The sequence below is a fragment of the Trachurus japonicus genome, chromosome 23 (assembly GCF_045865225.1).
Source record: "Trachurus japonicus isolate A0001 chromosome 23, Traja_1.0".
Taxonomy (NCBI): domain Eukaryota; kingdom Metazoa; phylum Chordata; class Actinopteri; order Carangiformes; family Carangidae; genus Trachurus; species Trachurus japonicus.
The window spans coordinates 12645231-12659626 of NC_140929.1; the positions used below are offsets into that span (position 1 = coordinate 12645231).

Below are 14396 nucleotides of genomic sequence, written 5' to 3' on the forward strand. Positions count from 1 at the left end.
CATATAGATGTGGACATAAAATGGACATGTAGCATGCTAAGATAAAAAAGTTTGTATATAGACAAGACCTAGACAACACATACAGGGTATTTGTAAATGTCTTCATCCTCTTGAATAAAAATAGTTCAGCTGGGGACACAAGACAAACAGACACACAAGTTACGGTATATGTAACAAATGTAGAGTATGTGTGTTCACGTCATCACATTTAAGAGACGAGGGAGCGTGAGAACAGCTTTTTATGGATGCATGGGTGCAGTGTTTGGAGAGAGAGAAAGACAAAGAGGAGGAGAGAAAGATCGAGGGGGATGAACAGAATTATAAACGGCTGATGAATCTGACTTTCAGACTGACGGGGGACGGACAAGCACGAGAGAAAGTGAGGGAGGAAGGAGGAGAGAGCTCGGTGCCGGAGCAACGGGAACAAAGCAGAGAGACGCAGAGAAACAGATGGTGATGAAGAGCAGAGAGAAGTGCGAGAAGGAAGGGAGAAAGAGACGTAGAAAGAGTGGGGAGGAGAAGTATAGAGAAGATATATTTAGAGAGAGAGAGAGTTTTAGCCTCCCAGCTAGAGGCATGACTCATCTTCTGCCAGCTGACAGAAGGATGGATGAAGGGAGGGAAGGAGGGAGGAGATGGACAGAGACAGGGAGAGAGATGGAGTGCGTGAAGGAGGCGAGTGTGACGAGGGAGGGAGACGCAGAGAGGAGAGTGTGGGGAGAGGGAAGGAAAAGAAGTGATGATGATGGGATGGGTGAAAATAAAAGAGGATGAGTTACATGCAACCACACATGCAAAGTGCAAGAAACAAAGATGCAGATAAAAAAAAACAAAAAAAAACGATGGCCTCTCCAAAGAAGTCTCTCTCAGCTGCTTCCAAGTCCCACTGCATTTCCCCTGGGGTGTTCATGTGTGTGTGCGTGTATGAGGATGATATGAGCAGCTGCATTTGGCAGTTTGTTGCTGTTCATATATATGTGTGTGTGTGTGTGTTTCTTGAAGAGGAACAGACATGAAGAGAGACAGACAAAGGGAGGAGGACACAGAGCGACCGACTGAAGGAGAGGCAGAGCTGTAGTAAATGGAGCAGGTAGTTTCATCATCCCATGGGCTCCCTGTGGTTACATTTGTAGTCTGAGCTCTTTGGTTCGTACAAATGTGTCCATGTTTCTGCTCAAAGTTGGTGCATATTCCCACGTCTGCTCTGCCTTGTTGTTGTTGTTTTTTTCTTTTTCATATTATCAAAAGAAAAACAACAGGAGCTTGGAGGAGTGGGTATACAGTAAGATGACAGAGAGCTGATGTGAAAATGCATTGGTGGCTTTCACTGAATAACATCACATCACAGGAGAGAAAGAATGGAAAACCTCACAGTACATTTGAATAATAATTTAAGAAACAACACTTATTTAATAGTTGCTCTGTTCTGTATCCTGGTGGTGTAAGGATTGTGGATTGAACATTAATGTTAGCCCTTTAGTTTTAACAGTATTAGTTTCTTGCAGAGCACAAAACTGCTGGACTGGTATGTTGTTGAAGCTCATCTATATCCTGTGCAAACATCTGCCCTGCTGAAGTGTCCTTAGACCCAGAGTCCCTACAGGCTGCAGGCTCAGTGTGCTGCAGCTGAGCCTGACCTTTGACCTCCCGCTGGAGGCAGAAGAGACAGAGAGAGAGAAGACAAGAGACTTGTTTCTGTGTCAGAAGCAAAGGAAGTTGTCCAGGTTGCATTGCAGTGGAAAATCACCACTCTCACTTCACGGTGAAACTATTATTCTACAAGTTTGAGTCTGTTTCATGCAACCGAACATTTCACAAGCAAGTATTGTAATTTTTACTTGACATTTATTTGACAGCTTTAGTCACCAGTTGCTTGGCCGATCCAGGTTTTTGATGCAAAACATATGATGAGGCTTTAAAGTTCACTGTCACATATTATACCCGACAGTATATAAAATAGTAATATGACAAACCGCTGCTGTAAAAGACCACTCACACATGACTGGTATCAGGGGCCATTTGTTTCTGAATTATGACCACTTTCACTTTTAAGTACATTTTACTTAAAGGGAGGGTTCAGGTTTTTTTTTAATGTAGGGTTTTGTAAGCCTGTCTTAACGTGGGAATCCTAGTGTGTTCAGGACCTTCAGAAAAGTCATGTTAAAATTGTCCATGACATGATCAAATATGTGTTTTTTTGTTTTTTTAAGGATATATTTTGGGGCTTTTATGCCTTTAAATGATAGGACAGCTGTAGAGAAACAGGAAATAGGGGGACATAGAGAGGAGGAATGACATGCATTAACGGGCCACCAATGGAATCAAACTATATGGGTTATAGAGGACTAATAGCCTCTGCATATGGGACGCCTGCTTTACCCACTGAGCTAAACAACGCCCCATCAAATATCTGTTTAAATGCCGCTTTGTGGATTATTTTCTTCGGTTGAAAAAATGTAACGCCAAAGATAAGTGCTGTTTTCGAGATAAAGTGGTGAAAGTGTTGTACACTCTGTTTCAATCGTGTCTTCTTCTGATGGCCACATTTAGCTACAGCAGTCCACAACTCTCTCCTGGTCTGACCTCCATAACTGTGAAAGTGCTGATGAGAATCTGTCCACGACTACCTCACACATACCCACATCAAAGACCCTGAACTATTCCTTTAACATACTCCACCAACTTTTCCTTGACATTTTTCAAGTGAAGGGCTTTCATGTGTAATGGAGTGTTTTGCTATTGCTACATTGCTACTTTTGCTTGAGTCTCGTCGCCACTGTGAGACGGGGGAAAGTGAGCTGTGAGAAAATAGAACAATTTTTCTGCTGAGTGAGAAGAAGTTGGCGAGGACTGACTGATTGTTTTGGCCCCTGAGAGGACAGACCTGGGCTGACAGAAGGACAGCACCTTTATGCGCCCCATCATTTGGAGAAAGGAGCCCGTGAACTGGGACAGTGTTTGCTGACAGGCTGCTGCTGCTGCTGCTGCTGCTGCTGCCTATGCTTCCTTGAGTTGGGACAAAGCCTTGAATATCCTCTCGGGTATCTGGTGTGTCACATGTATCCTCTCGTTTTCTGTTCTGCCCCGTCTCCCCTCCGTACACTCAGAGGATTATATTTAACTAGAGGGTGATCAATTTTCAAGCGACAGCCATTTCTAGAAATTGGTGATTAACATTTTTGGCATGAGCGGCATCCAGGGGATCAGTTCAGACCTCATCAGTGGGTTTCCCTGCAGGAGAGAGCTGGCTGCTTCTCCTGCTGTAGTCTGGCTCTGAAGGCAATAAGAAAAAAAAAGAAAAAGAAAAAGAGTGCGGCTGCTGTTAAGAGAGGAGCTGCTGACTTTTTCAGGCATTGCTCCCTGTTGCATGACTATTGCTCATATCCTCTAGGGACAAGTCCTCTTTCGCTCTCCCTCTCTCTCTATCTCTTTCTGTCTCTCTCGCTGTGTATCCATTACTTGGACACTCCCTCTCTCTTTCACTCTCTCCATTTCCCCTCCTTCCTCTTTCTTTCTTTATCTTACTTTGGTCCAAGTTTCGTCTCTCCGTGCCCTCCGCCCTCCCCAGCCCTCATCTTACCGCCTCTCTCCCTTTTGGCTGCAGCGTGTGTGTGTGTGTACCGAGGCTGAACTGCTCCTCCTTGTGTTTCAGGAGGCTCATCACAAGTCCACAGTAAAACTTCCACTTGCTGCCACATCAAAGACCCGTGTGGCGGCTTCACAGTCCAGTCCTCCTCCAGCTCTAGGTCATGTCCCAGAATAAGCTGTTGGCCCGTTTCTCTTTAGCTCCCAAATGATGAGACAATCAGTGTGTTTTAATTAGGAAAACTCTCAGGAGGAGAAGCCCATTTAGTTCATTTTGGATCTCTAATCTTCTGTTTTCTGTGTTAATGTAAAAGAAAAAAGCCAACAGCATACGGGAGGGAAAACCTGCCTTTCTCTGTAGCCTCTGCCCTTTGACACCTATCAAAGCAGAGCGGACAGACAACAGTAGATGGTGCTATAATGTCAGATACAGACTGAGCACGAGGGCAGCTGCTGATTGGTCCATTAATGTCCTGAGTCATTCCCACACTTACATCATTTGCTGAAAGCTATAAGGGATAAGTGTGGTCTGCACGGAGTCTGCAGGATGACAACAGTAACCTACCGACATTGAGAAAATGAAAAGGTACCAATTCAGGTTTTAAAACTTATCTTCAAACCACCACAAAACACCTGGTCATCATATTCATACTGCAGCTGCACAGGTAAACAACATGTTATAACCCAGTCACTGTCCCCAACGACACAACCGCCTCACAGAGTTATACAAACTCTATTTTAAAACCAAGAGGAGGCCCAAACAACCTGATATGTCTTTTAAAAAGTATGCTCAAGACATGTGATGACAGTGATGCCATAAAAACACTCTGTGCAGCATCAATAAAGATACACAACATACTGCCATAAGTCATAAGAGACTGAAGTTATTTCCAATCTTTTTCATGACAGGATGGAGTTTAGGAGAAATCTGGGTCTGCTTCTTAACCAGATGAGGGCGCCGTTGCCACAGTGACGCCTCCTAAAGCATGTAGATGAAGGAGCAAAACTATGCAAGGTGCCTCTGCAATAACTGAATACAGTCACGGTGACTAGTTTCTGTTGTAACACATTATAATGAAGTTTCTGTCCCCCCCCCCCTTCACTGTTGTGACTCCAACCTGACCATGGCCCCATTCACAAGAGGATGTATATTGAAAGCAGCCTGTTAGATCACTCAAAGAGCACGAGAGCGTGTGCGTGCTCGCGCGCGTGCGTGTGACAGGGAAGTTAAGGGCCCCCGGGAGATGAAAGGTGTGTGGCCTCTGCTTAACATCGCTGCGCGGCCATTGTCATGCAGAGACGACTGACATCCGACTCTGCTGCTGCTGCTTTCCACAATGACAAACACAGAACAGAAATAGGGAAAGATATTGGATATATTAGAATTTACGTTTTTACAACATATAGCCTAATCCTATAACACATCCTAGGAATATTGAGATGATGATGAAAGGATGAGAAGATAATATAAACAATAGGCCATAGAACGAGGGTTTAGTAATAGTGTCTGTGTCCCCGCTGAAATCAAATGGATTTCCTGTTTCCTGCTATTTAAATATTCTCAAACTGTATGTTAAAATCACATATCATATATAGGCTATATAAGCTTTTTTTTCCTGGAAGATTTTTACCCACGTTAAATATGGATCAATGAAAGCAAATATTTGTCGTGAGATTGTAGAGTTTTCCTATCTCCAAGGTGAAATGTATCATTTATCCTCCTAGATGTAATTTCCTGCCATCTCCGGTTATCACTGAATTCTATGAAGTTTTTTTGATATCTTGTTTTTTTTTTTTTTTTATTGTTGTTGTAGTTGTTTGTTTGTTTTCAGATGTATTCCTCTGATAAAAAACTCTTAGGACCGATAACCTCTTAGATGAATGTACCAGATTCTCTAAATTCAGCTCTTTTCCTTTGCCCACCTTCGGCTGTGGTCGCTCTCCTTTGAGAAGCACTGAGTCAGATCAAAGCTCCTGTTCCTCTGCAGGTTCACCGCCCACCGACCCAGCCGCAGTTTGTCTTTGACCGGGTTATGAATTGAGCAGAGCTCGCTCCAACACGCCTTTTCTTTACTTCAGGACTCCTGACCGTATGTGTGTGTGTGTGTGTGTGTGTGTGTGTGTGTGTGTGTGTGTGTGTGTGTGTGTGTGTGTGTGTGTGTGTGTGTGTGTGTGTGTGTGTGTGTGTGTGTGTGTGTAGGCTATGCGTGGGAGGCGGGGTAGTAGTGTGTCGCCTTTTATTTTGGCAGACCAAAGAAGAGGAGGATTAGGCCATTTCGAAGAGCTCACCTTTTATTCAAACAAATTATTCACTTCACCTAATAAAAGGAATTTGACGTGCGTGAACTTTTCGGAGGTTGATTGAGGTTTTGCAAAAGCGTTCAACCTCCATCTCTCACCCCATAATAACCCTCTTCCTCTCTCCTTCTCTCTGTCAGTGCACAGATTTATTCCTCTACTCAGTGATATTTTATTCTGTCCAACTTCACTCTGGTGCGTTTAGTGGCTTTATATGGATTCACACAGTGAACTGAGCCTCTGGTTGATCAAGTCATCGGGGAGTGATTGGTAAAGATTTCCAATAAATAATCCATTCTCCAGATTTTCAGATTGTGTTGAAGATCTTCAACATCACAGGTTGTTGCAGTCATAAATGTTGACCGTATCCAGTACCCGTTTGTTTATATGGTCTGCGCACGCACAGACACAGGCGCGCCCAGTATATAGGCCGTAAAACTGTGAGGGAGGGAGGGATGAGAGGGCATGGTGGGGGAGTTCTGAGGTGAAGTGGGGGTGAGAAGAGGAGGAGTGTTTACCAGAGAGAGAGAGAGGGAGAGAGAGAGAGATGTGGAGTGGCCGTGAGGGGACAGGAAGGGAAAGGAACAGTCGCTTTGCTGCTCAATTAGCGTTTTAATCTCCTTGTTAATCTTTCCTCAAGACAACGACAGGACCACACTTTTCACATCTTTATTCTTTATTTATCCTGTTCTTTCAGTGACAGAAGGTGAAGGAGGAGTGGTCTCACTCTTTGCGTAAAACCCAACTGATACCAAACCATTTTACGCACATCTTAGAGCTGGAGTTTTTACCAGTAAAGTGGACTCAACATTTTTTTTTCTTCTTTACAAGCAGCCTCTGACCTTCGAGGAACATGCTGCTGTAATTTCAGATTAACCATCGACTCCAGTTCACAGTAAAAAGTAGACAACCTGGACATTAACCTCTGTGTTTTGCAGCATTTTTGATGGAACTTTTATTTTTGTATCAGTTGAAATACTAGAGACTGTGAGAAAACAAGAAACACGTGAGTCTGACTCAGAATCGCCAGCTTTCCGGGTTTGTAGCCCAGATCCAAAGACCCGGCAGGGGCAGATCAGGACGGATACTCACTTTTTTTTTTTGCCCGTGTCTCAGCAGCACAGCGCTTCTCCACAAAACACCGGCTGTGAGGCGGCGACGCGGCGGACCATGGACAACAGGCCTGTCCGGAGAAGAAGAACCGGTGCTGCCCGACATCTGCTGCTGGCAGCCGCCTTCCTCGCCTGCAGCTCCCAACTGCTGCTGGTGGATGCCAACTCATGGTGGTGAGTAACTGGTGACCGGTGGTGCATTGATTTCTGGAAAGATGAGTGGTGCGGCGAATAAAACGTGGATGAACTCTGACCTCCACTGGGTGAGCCACTGACAAAAGACAGAGTTTGTAGAATACGTTTTTTCTTTTAATCGTTGCACAGTATTTCTAATTTTTGCATCCAAGCGTATCAAAACGTGCGTGCTTTCATTTTTACGCACAACACATTTAGCCTCTCTTCACATCTAGTCCATTGATAAGATGTCAGTCAATTTGAGCTCAAACTTCACTTTGTGCTGCCTGCTGTGTCTATGTGTGTGTTTTGGGGGGTAGTTTTGCATCGTGCCGAGATGTTCCACTCGTGTGGTGGAGCACTAACAATGAATGGAACAAATGTGAAGGCTCTGTCACAATATTTACCCTGGCTGAGCCCCAAATGGCGCCGTAAGGTGGCCTGCTGCTGCTGCTGCTGCTGCTGCTCCAGGACCAATTAACCACACTTGTTCTTGACTTAGAAAACTCCAAATATTCACTTGTGTGTGGGGGATTAGTAGAAAAAGTCAGGGTTTAATCAAATTTGATAAGAATAAGATCTTAGTTTGTGAAGCATTAAACAATATGACATGGTTCATAGGTTGTCATTTCCATTTAAAAGTACATTCAGCCACCAAAAACAACTCTCCTGTTGCCCAAATAGAGCCACAGTCTCACAGATGTGAAATGCATTTATTGTATTACATGTAATGATGTGGTAGAAAAGATCTGATCTCCTTCCATGTCTCTGGACAGAATTTAATATGTCTTCCATTGAACAAGATGTCAATGAAAGCCAAAAGATGAAGGTGATAAACTGTCCTATTTTATGTGTCCTCTTCCTTTATGAGGAAAATATGATTCAAAATCTCAGTGCTTGTTTGTTGTAAAGGAAAGAAAAGGATGGATGGGGCAGAGATGTTCACCAGAGGAGCTTATTTATCGACACTTTATAGGCCAGTTGTCCTGATAAAAACCTGAGTGTGAACTTTGTCCCGAGCAGCAGCGACCTCCGCCGCAGATCACAGTAGCTCATGTCTGTGCCACTTCTCTGTGAGCGTAATGGATCCAGTTTATTACTTTAAACTGTGGACTAATACAGCCTCTGTGTCTCAGGTCACTAGCTCTGACCCCGATCCAGCGGCCAGAGATGTACATCATCGGAGCTCAGCCTCTCTGCAGTCAGCTGTCCGGACTCTCTCAGGTGAGTTACCGTCCGTGGGAAACACATCCTGTTTGCACCTGATCCTCCTCCAAGCCCATCCTCTGCAGCTCCAGTACCCTGACTCCAAGGGACTGGTCTAATACAGGGAGAATTTCCCCACTGGGACCACTAAAGTATCAAACCATTAACAGACTAATCTCTGCTAATCTCTCCTCTGCTGCTGCTGCTGTGCGATGTGCAGGGCCAGAGGAAGCTCTGCCAGCTGTACCAGGACCACATGATCTACATCGGAGATGGAGCCAAGACTGGCATCAAGGAGTGCCAGTACCAGTTCAGACAGAGGAGGTGGAACTGCAGCACAGTGGACAACACGTCTGTGTTTGGCCGGGTCATGCAAATCGGTGAGTTGACTCTTTGATCAGAACGGAGGAATCAGAGAGAGCGTAATGAAAAGTGGCAGTATGAAGAGACACATCAGTCAGTGTGTGGGCGACGACAACCCCGAGGCCTGTTTGTTTGTAGATTTGTTTTTTCTGTTGCCTTTCATTCTGTGTGATTGCATATTTTACATGTCAATACAGCCACTGTTTCTGATGTAAAACAATTGCAATATAAGCCAAAACAATGATTTTGTCAAGCATGAAAAAAGCCCAGAAGCCACTTTGTTTGGCATCTCGAGCATTTATGACCCATCATAACCACTGCTAATTTTATTTTGAGAGGTAAAATAAGCAATGACAGAGAAAAACCTGTTGGCTGCTGAAACCCGAGCTCAGTGTGATGACGACATTCCTGCAGTGGGCTGACATTTGAACTAGATGGTGACCGTGATGTACCAATTTATAGTCTTGTTTTGAAAGTGCTGTGATTGTGACCATCAGAGTAATAAAAGGTTACAGAATAGAAACGAGGTTGTTTGGTTTCAGTCTAATGAAAGACTGAAATAATACAGCAAAGACATAAATGGTGAAGAATCCTGTCTACACAATCTGTTGGACAGACTGTAGTTTGTTTCTGTACTGACTCCGATGACAACATATTTATATGAAAAAGTTAAAGTTAGCAAAACAATCAGGTGTCAGGCCTTGTAGGTTCAGTTTCTTATATAACCCCCAGTTAAAACACTGTAATACCAATGAGACTAATAGTGTATTATGTAGTTATGCGGTTCAGAAATTGAGTTGTCAGTAGTTTAGGTTTGTTTTTATTCTATCAGGAGTAATTAAAAGGAATTGTATGTTTTCACAAAATTTAGTTGTAGCCTATTTTACAACAAAAAACCCGGTAATTTTAGTAATCGATAATAGTCGATAGGTGTGCTCGCCATCATCCTAACATGTTAAATATAGCCTAGGTGTCCGTAACAAAGTTTTTAGCCATCTTTTTTTTCTTTCTCTCTTCTTTTTCTCTGGTATTTTTTTCTCTTCGTTCATAAAAAGTATTAAGTTGACATGGCTGTTGGATCGAGGGTAACAGAAACCGGAGAAGATTAGAATAATTTGCGCAGACCCTTTCCCACTCTGCACATGCGCAGTGAAATAATTTAACTTTGAGAGAGAAAAAAAGAGAGCGAGACAGGAAACGTTACTGTCGTCCGTCCAGTTGCATTAAACCCTCCACTATTAGCTAGAAACAAACATGTCGCGCGTTTTCAGTCATTTTAATAAATCTCCAGCTCTGATCCCGGATCAGCTCCCTGCGCCTCTAATTCCCAGCAGGCGATGTGGGAAACCTCTCATCAACAAGTAAGTGTCAAATCCGCTGCGGGCAGCGGGACGAGGTGTTTGCGGCTCTGTCCCTCTGTCTCCGTCCCTCCGTGCGCGTCTCTCTATTGACAGTCAGTCTATCTCCAGGTTTATATGGAGGTGTTAGTCGGTCCATTGTCCTGCGGCTCCTCTTTTGAAATGCGCTGATGAGCTGACACCGAGCCGGCAGATCCGGACCTGCTATTTGAAGTCTCGGCTCCGCAGCCTCGTAAACCACTCGGCCTCTCTCCCTGTCTCTTTATCCTGCTGCATAATATGTATATATGGCCTGTCCTGACTGGGTCGGTGACTGCTCCTAAAAGCCCCTGAATGAATACCCACACTCCTCAGCTCTGCATGCATACCTGTCTGTCTAGCTGCCTGCTGTTGATTGCAGACTTCAGTAATCCTATGATATATCACAGAGTGATACCAGAGACTTCAAATAACTCAGGAAAACAGGAGCATAGAGAGATGAAATAGAAAAAACAAAACAAAAAACTATTACAATCAAAGAGATGCAGGCACCATAAGTATAAAAGAATTCAAGGGACCCACTGAATATTAGTTGATATAAATGGCATGTATGTAGGAATAAATAGGGCACACTAATGTTATGTTAATGTCCCCATACAAAATAGCTGATTAAACCAGCCATGGGAACAATTATAGGAATATTGTAGCATTAAAAATGCATTAGAAACCATAAAATCATGTGTGGCATACTGTACATTTATGAGGTTTATGTAGAAATGATGGAGGAATACAATAATGAAACTGAAAAATACAATTTTCCAAGAGACATTAAACTCAACACTGAGTCCTGCAGACTTCTGTATAATAAAAAAGAAAGAAAGAAAGAAGAAAACTATTCGTATAAACTTCAAATACTGAAGTCACAACTACCAAAATGTCAGTGTGATGTAAATGCAGACTGAACCTGAATTGCTGCGAGCCTCCTCACTGTTCTCATGTAAATGGTGGAGTATCGCTGCAGTCAACCTCCCACCTGTCAGGCCGTTGTCTTTCCTTTTCCACTTCCTTGTGTGTTGGGATGGTTTGTGTATTAATGCAGAGAATAGGACACGCAGGTCGTGTTGTGTATTCCACAGTGTTAAACGGTGTTAGTCTTGGAAGTCAATAGAAATCATTAATATGAACCAGTCTGTGTTGTAATGCTCTGCATCAAAGCCACCGCAGGACACTCACTGAAACTATGCTGGAGTTTGTATTGTAAACCACAAAGTGTGACTGTTTGAGCTGATGACAGCTAGACCAGGAAGTTTTTCCACACTTTGTGGGTCAGTTCACAAAGATTTACAACCTTCTCTCCAATCTCTTCGCTCGTCCAGCCATGCAGATGTTTTGGTTTTTAATTAGTCAAAACTTTCAAACAATTATCTCTGAGATTTCCGACCTTTACCTCAACACAGTGGAGATCATTTCACTGTTAGTCCTCACTGCTGGGGAAAAATGACATTTACTAACAATGTCTGTCCTGAAATTGTGTTGTTTTAGGATCGGGTTTTAGGACAATCAGTTTTCTATAGAGATGGATGAACTGTTCCTAAAACAGTCCAGTGGGAAAGTAAACCCGAAGGACAATTACGCAGTAGTTCCAAATAGTTCTTGAGAAACTGCTTTGTTTACTTCATTAAATGCTGCACATGTATTATGGATGACTGAGCTGGTATTTAGAGCTGTGGAGTTTAACCAGGTACGAGTTAAAGCCTGAAATCACATCTATTGTCTATTGTTAGGTGGACTGGGGTGTGGGGCTGTTTGCTGTGTTGTGTGTTGTGGGGGTTAACCTGAGCAGCTACCCGTGTTTCCTGTCTCTGAATGCACACACACACACAAACACACACTCACTCTTACCAAAGGCAGGAATAAATTACAACAGCAGCCACTGTGACTAAATAAGTGAGAATTTAAATGTTCACTTTTCTGTTTCTTCTCCTTCGTTTCAGGCTCCAGGGAAACGGCCTTCACCTACGCCATCAGCGCGGCCGGTGTGGTGAACGCCATCAGCCGGGCGTGCCGCGAGGGCGAGCTCTCTACCTGCGGCTGCAGCCGTGCCGCTCGACCCCGCGACCTGCCGCGGGATTGGCTGTGGGGCGGGTGCGGCGACAACGTGCATTACGGCTACAGGTTCGCCCGCGAGTTCGTGGACGCCAGGGAGAGGGAGAAGAATTACCCCCGGGGGTCAGCTGAGCACGGCCGAACCCTGATGAACATCCAGAATAACGAAGCAGGGAGACAGGTAGGAGGATAACACACACACTTCCACACACACTTGTTCTTTTTCTTTAAAAAAAGAGGTGAAACCTAAGTTAAAATATCTAGTTTTTTCAAACTTATGTGTGCGTACCCATGTTGACCCCTACTATATCTGTGTGTCTGTAAGGAATGTGTGCGTGAGTCAAGGTGGCCCCTGATCGCCTGACCTGCCAGGATTTTTGTTGGTGTGTGTGCGTGTGTGTGTGTGTGTGTGTGTGTGTAGGTTATTTATTGGGAGGGTCCAAATGGTATAACTGGTAACGCCCTTGGAGTCTGGCTAGGTCGCTGGGTCAACGCACATTCCACCAGAGAAGCACAAGCACACACATACACACAATAACTTCTTGTACACACAATGGACAATACCACTTTGGAGATAAAACTTGTTAAAAGTTGTACAAGAAAATAAGGAGACAAAAACATACTTATTTATTAGTTTGAAAGGTTTTTGTCCCTCGCTGGTTGCCATACGGAGACAATCAGAGGCTGCAGACTTAATGCAGGAGCTTGTTTGGAAATGCTCTCAGGTGGAGAGAGCATTACAAGAAATGCACTAAAAGAAACCTTTCACCTTTGACTGCTCTCTCTCTCTCTCTCTCTCTCTCTCTCTCTCTCTCACACTCACACACACACACACACGCATACACACAGACACACACAGATACACACACTTTCCTCGTAAAAGATCCATTTGCCCATTCTGCTGCACAGTGAATCAGGAGAATGTGTTTATCTTCGGTTAGAGAAGCTTTGTTTAAGCTGTTTACAAGACAGAGACGCTTTGTGCATGTGTGTGTGTGTGTGTGTGTGTGTGTGTGCGTGTTCGTCTGTGTGTGCACAGCTCAGCTCCATTTGATTTGTGTGAGAGACAGTGAGCCTGGTTTCTGTGCATGTGTGTGTCAGAGGTCAAAGGTGAGGGTCTGGAGAGGTTGTGTTTCTGCTGAGGGTCCCATTGGGGCTATAGGAGAGTGTATGAGAGAAAGATCTACTGCTACGGCCTTGTATTAACACACACACATACACACACACACACACCAACGCACACACACGCCTCTGTAACACACACTCTTTCTGAATGAGTTTTCCTCCTCTCTCCTGTTTGATTCTTTGCTTTCATTGTTGTCTGTGCACTGGAATGGAAGAGAGGAGAAGAAGAGACGGATGAAAAGGAGGAGAGCGAGAGAGAGGAAGACTTCTCTCTCCTTCTTTCCATCCTCCCTTCTCCTCTTTTTTTTTTCTTTTCGGGACACGCTGGTTTGTCTTAAGCGGGATTTGTCTTGCTTGGTTGAACAAGGCAAACCACAGGGCTTTTGTAGAGGTGACAGGGGCGTGCCGCTGTGTGTGTGTGTGTGTGTGTGTGTGTGTGTGTGTGTGTGTGTGTGTACAAGCGTCTGGAGACAGAGACGCAGGGTGAGGAATGGAACTCCGTCACACTCCCCCGACTCTCAAAGACTCACACACACACACACACGGAGTCACCTAGTCCCTCTGTGTCCGTTTCACACAAATCAAATGAGGCAGTGCTTGTCACATAGAGACCACAACAACTAAATGTACATTCCCAGTCTGAAGACAATAACAGGCCACCCTCTGTGCCGCCTCCAGTCCAAACACAGAAGTAAACTTTCACATTCATCTGTCTGCGGAGTGCGGACCACGTTGCACTTTTAGAGCTGCACAGTTCATCTCAGTGTGATCAAATTCACAATAAGCACAAGTTCATTATCCAAACTGGAGGAGCTGCAATTTTGTTTCTGATAAACAATATTGTTGTGCCTTGTTTGCACCATAAGTGTTGTGTTCCTACAGAGACACCTTGGCCCTGCGGATCTTATTCTCATATTTTGTTTGGTACAAGGCCCAACAAAAATCACAGCATCATCAGTTTGTATCCTTGAATTAAAACTAGAAACAGAAATGACCATTCAATATCTGACCAATATCCGCCTATATAAGCCCAGTGTGATGTTTTTTTTTATCTATCATACAGCCCTGTCTTAAATCTCAGAAGTTTGGG

The 14396-nt window shown here is 44.1% G+C and overlaps 1 protein-coding gene across 2 annotated transcripts in view; it reads left to right on the forward strand.

Moving 5' to 3' along the window:
* The window catches only part of wnt5b (wingless-type MMTV integration site family, member 5b), an 80907-nt gene that overhangs the window by 61386 nt on the left and 5125 nt on the right, over positions 1-14396 (forward strand). Inside the window, exons 3-6 of one of the 2 annotated variants that reach the window (XM_085768803.1) lie at positions 7000-7169; positions 8306-8393; positions 8596-8755; positions 12070-12362. In XM_085768803.1, coding sequence (XP_085624929.1) covers positions 7054-7169; positions 8306-8393; positions 8596-8755; positions 12070-12362 — 657 coding nt within the window. In that variant the 5' untranslated portion in view covers positions 7000-7053. The remainder of the gene's footprint in view (positions 1-6999; positions 7170-8305; positions 8394-8595; positions 8756-12069; positions 12363-14396) is intronic. The other variant, XM_085768802.1, reaches the window with a different exon arrangement.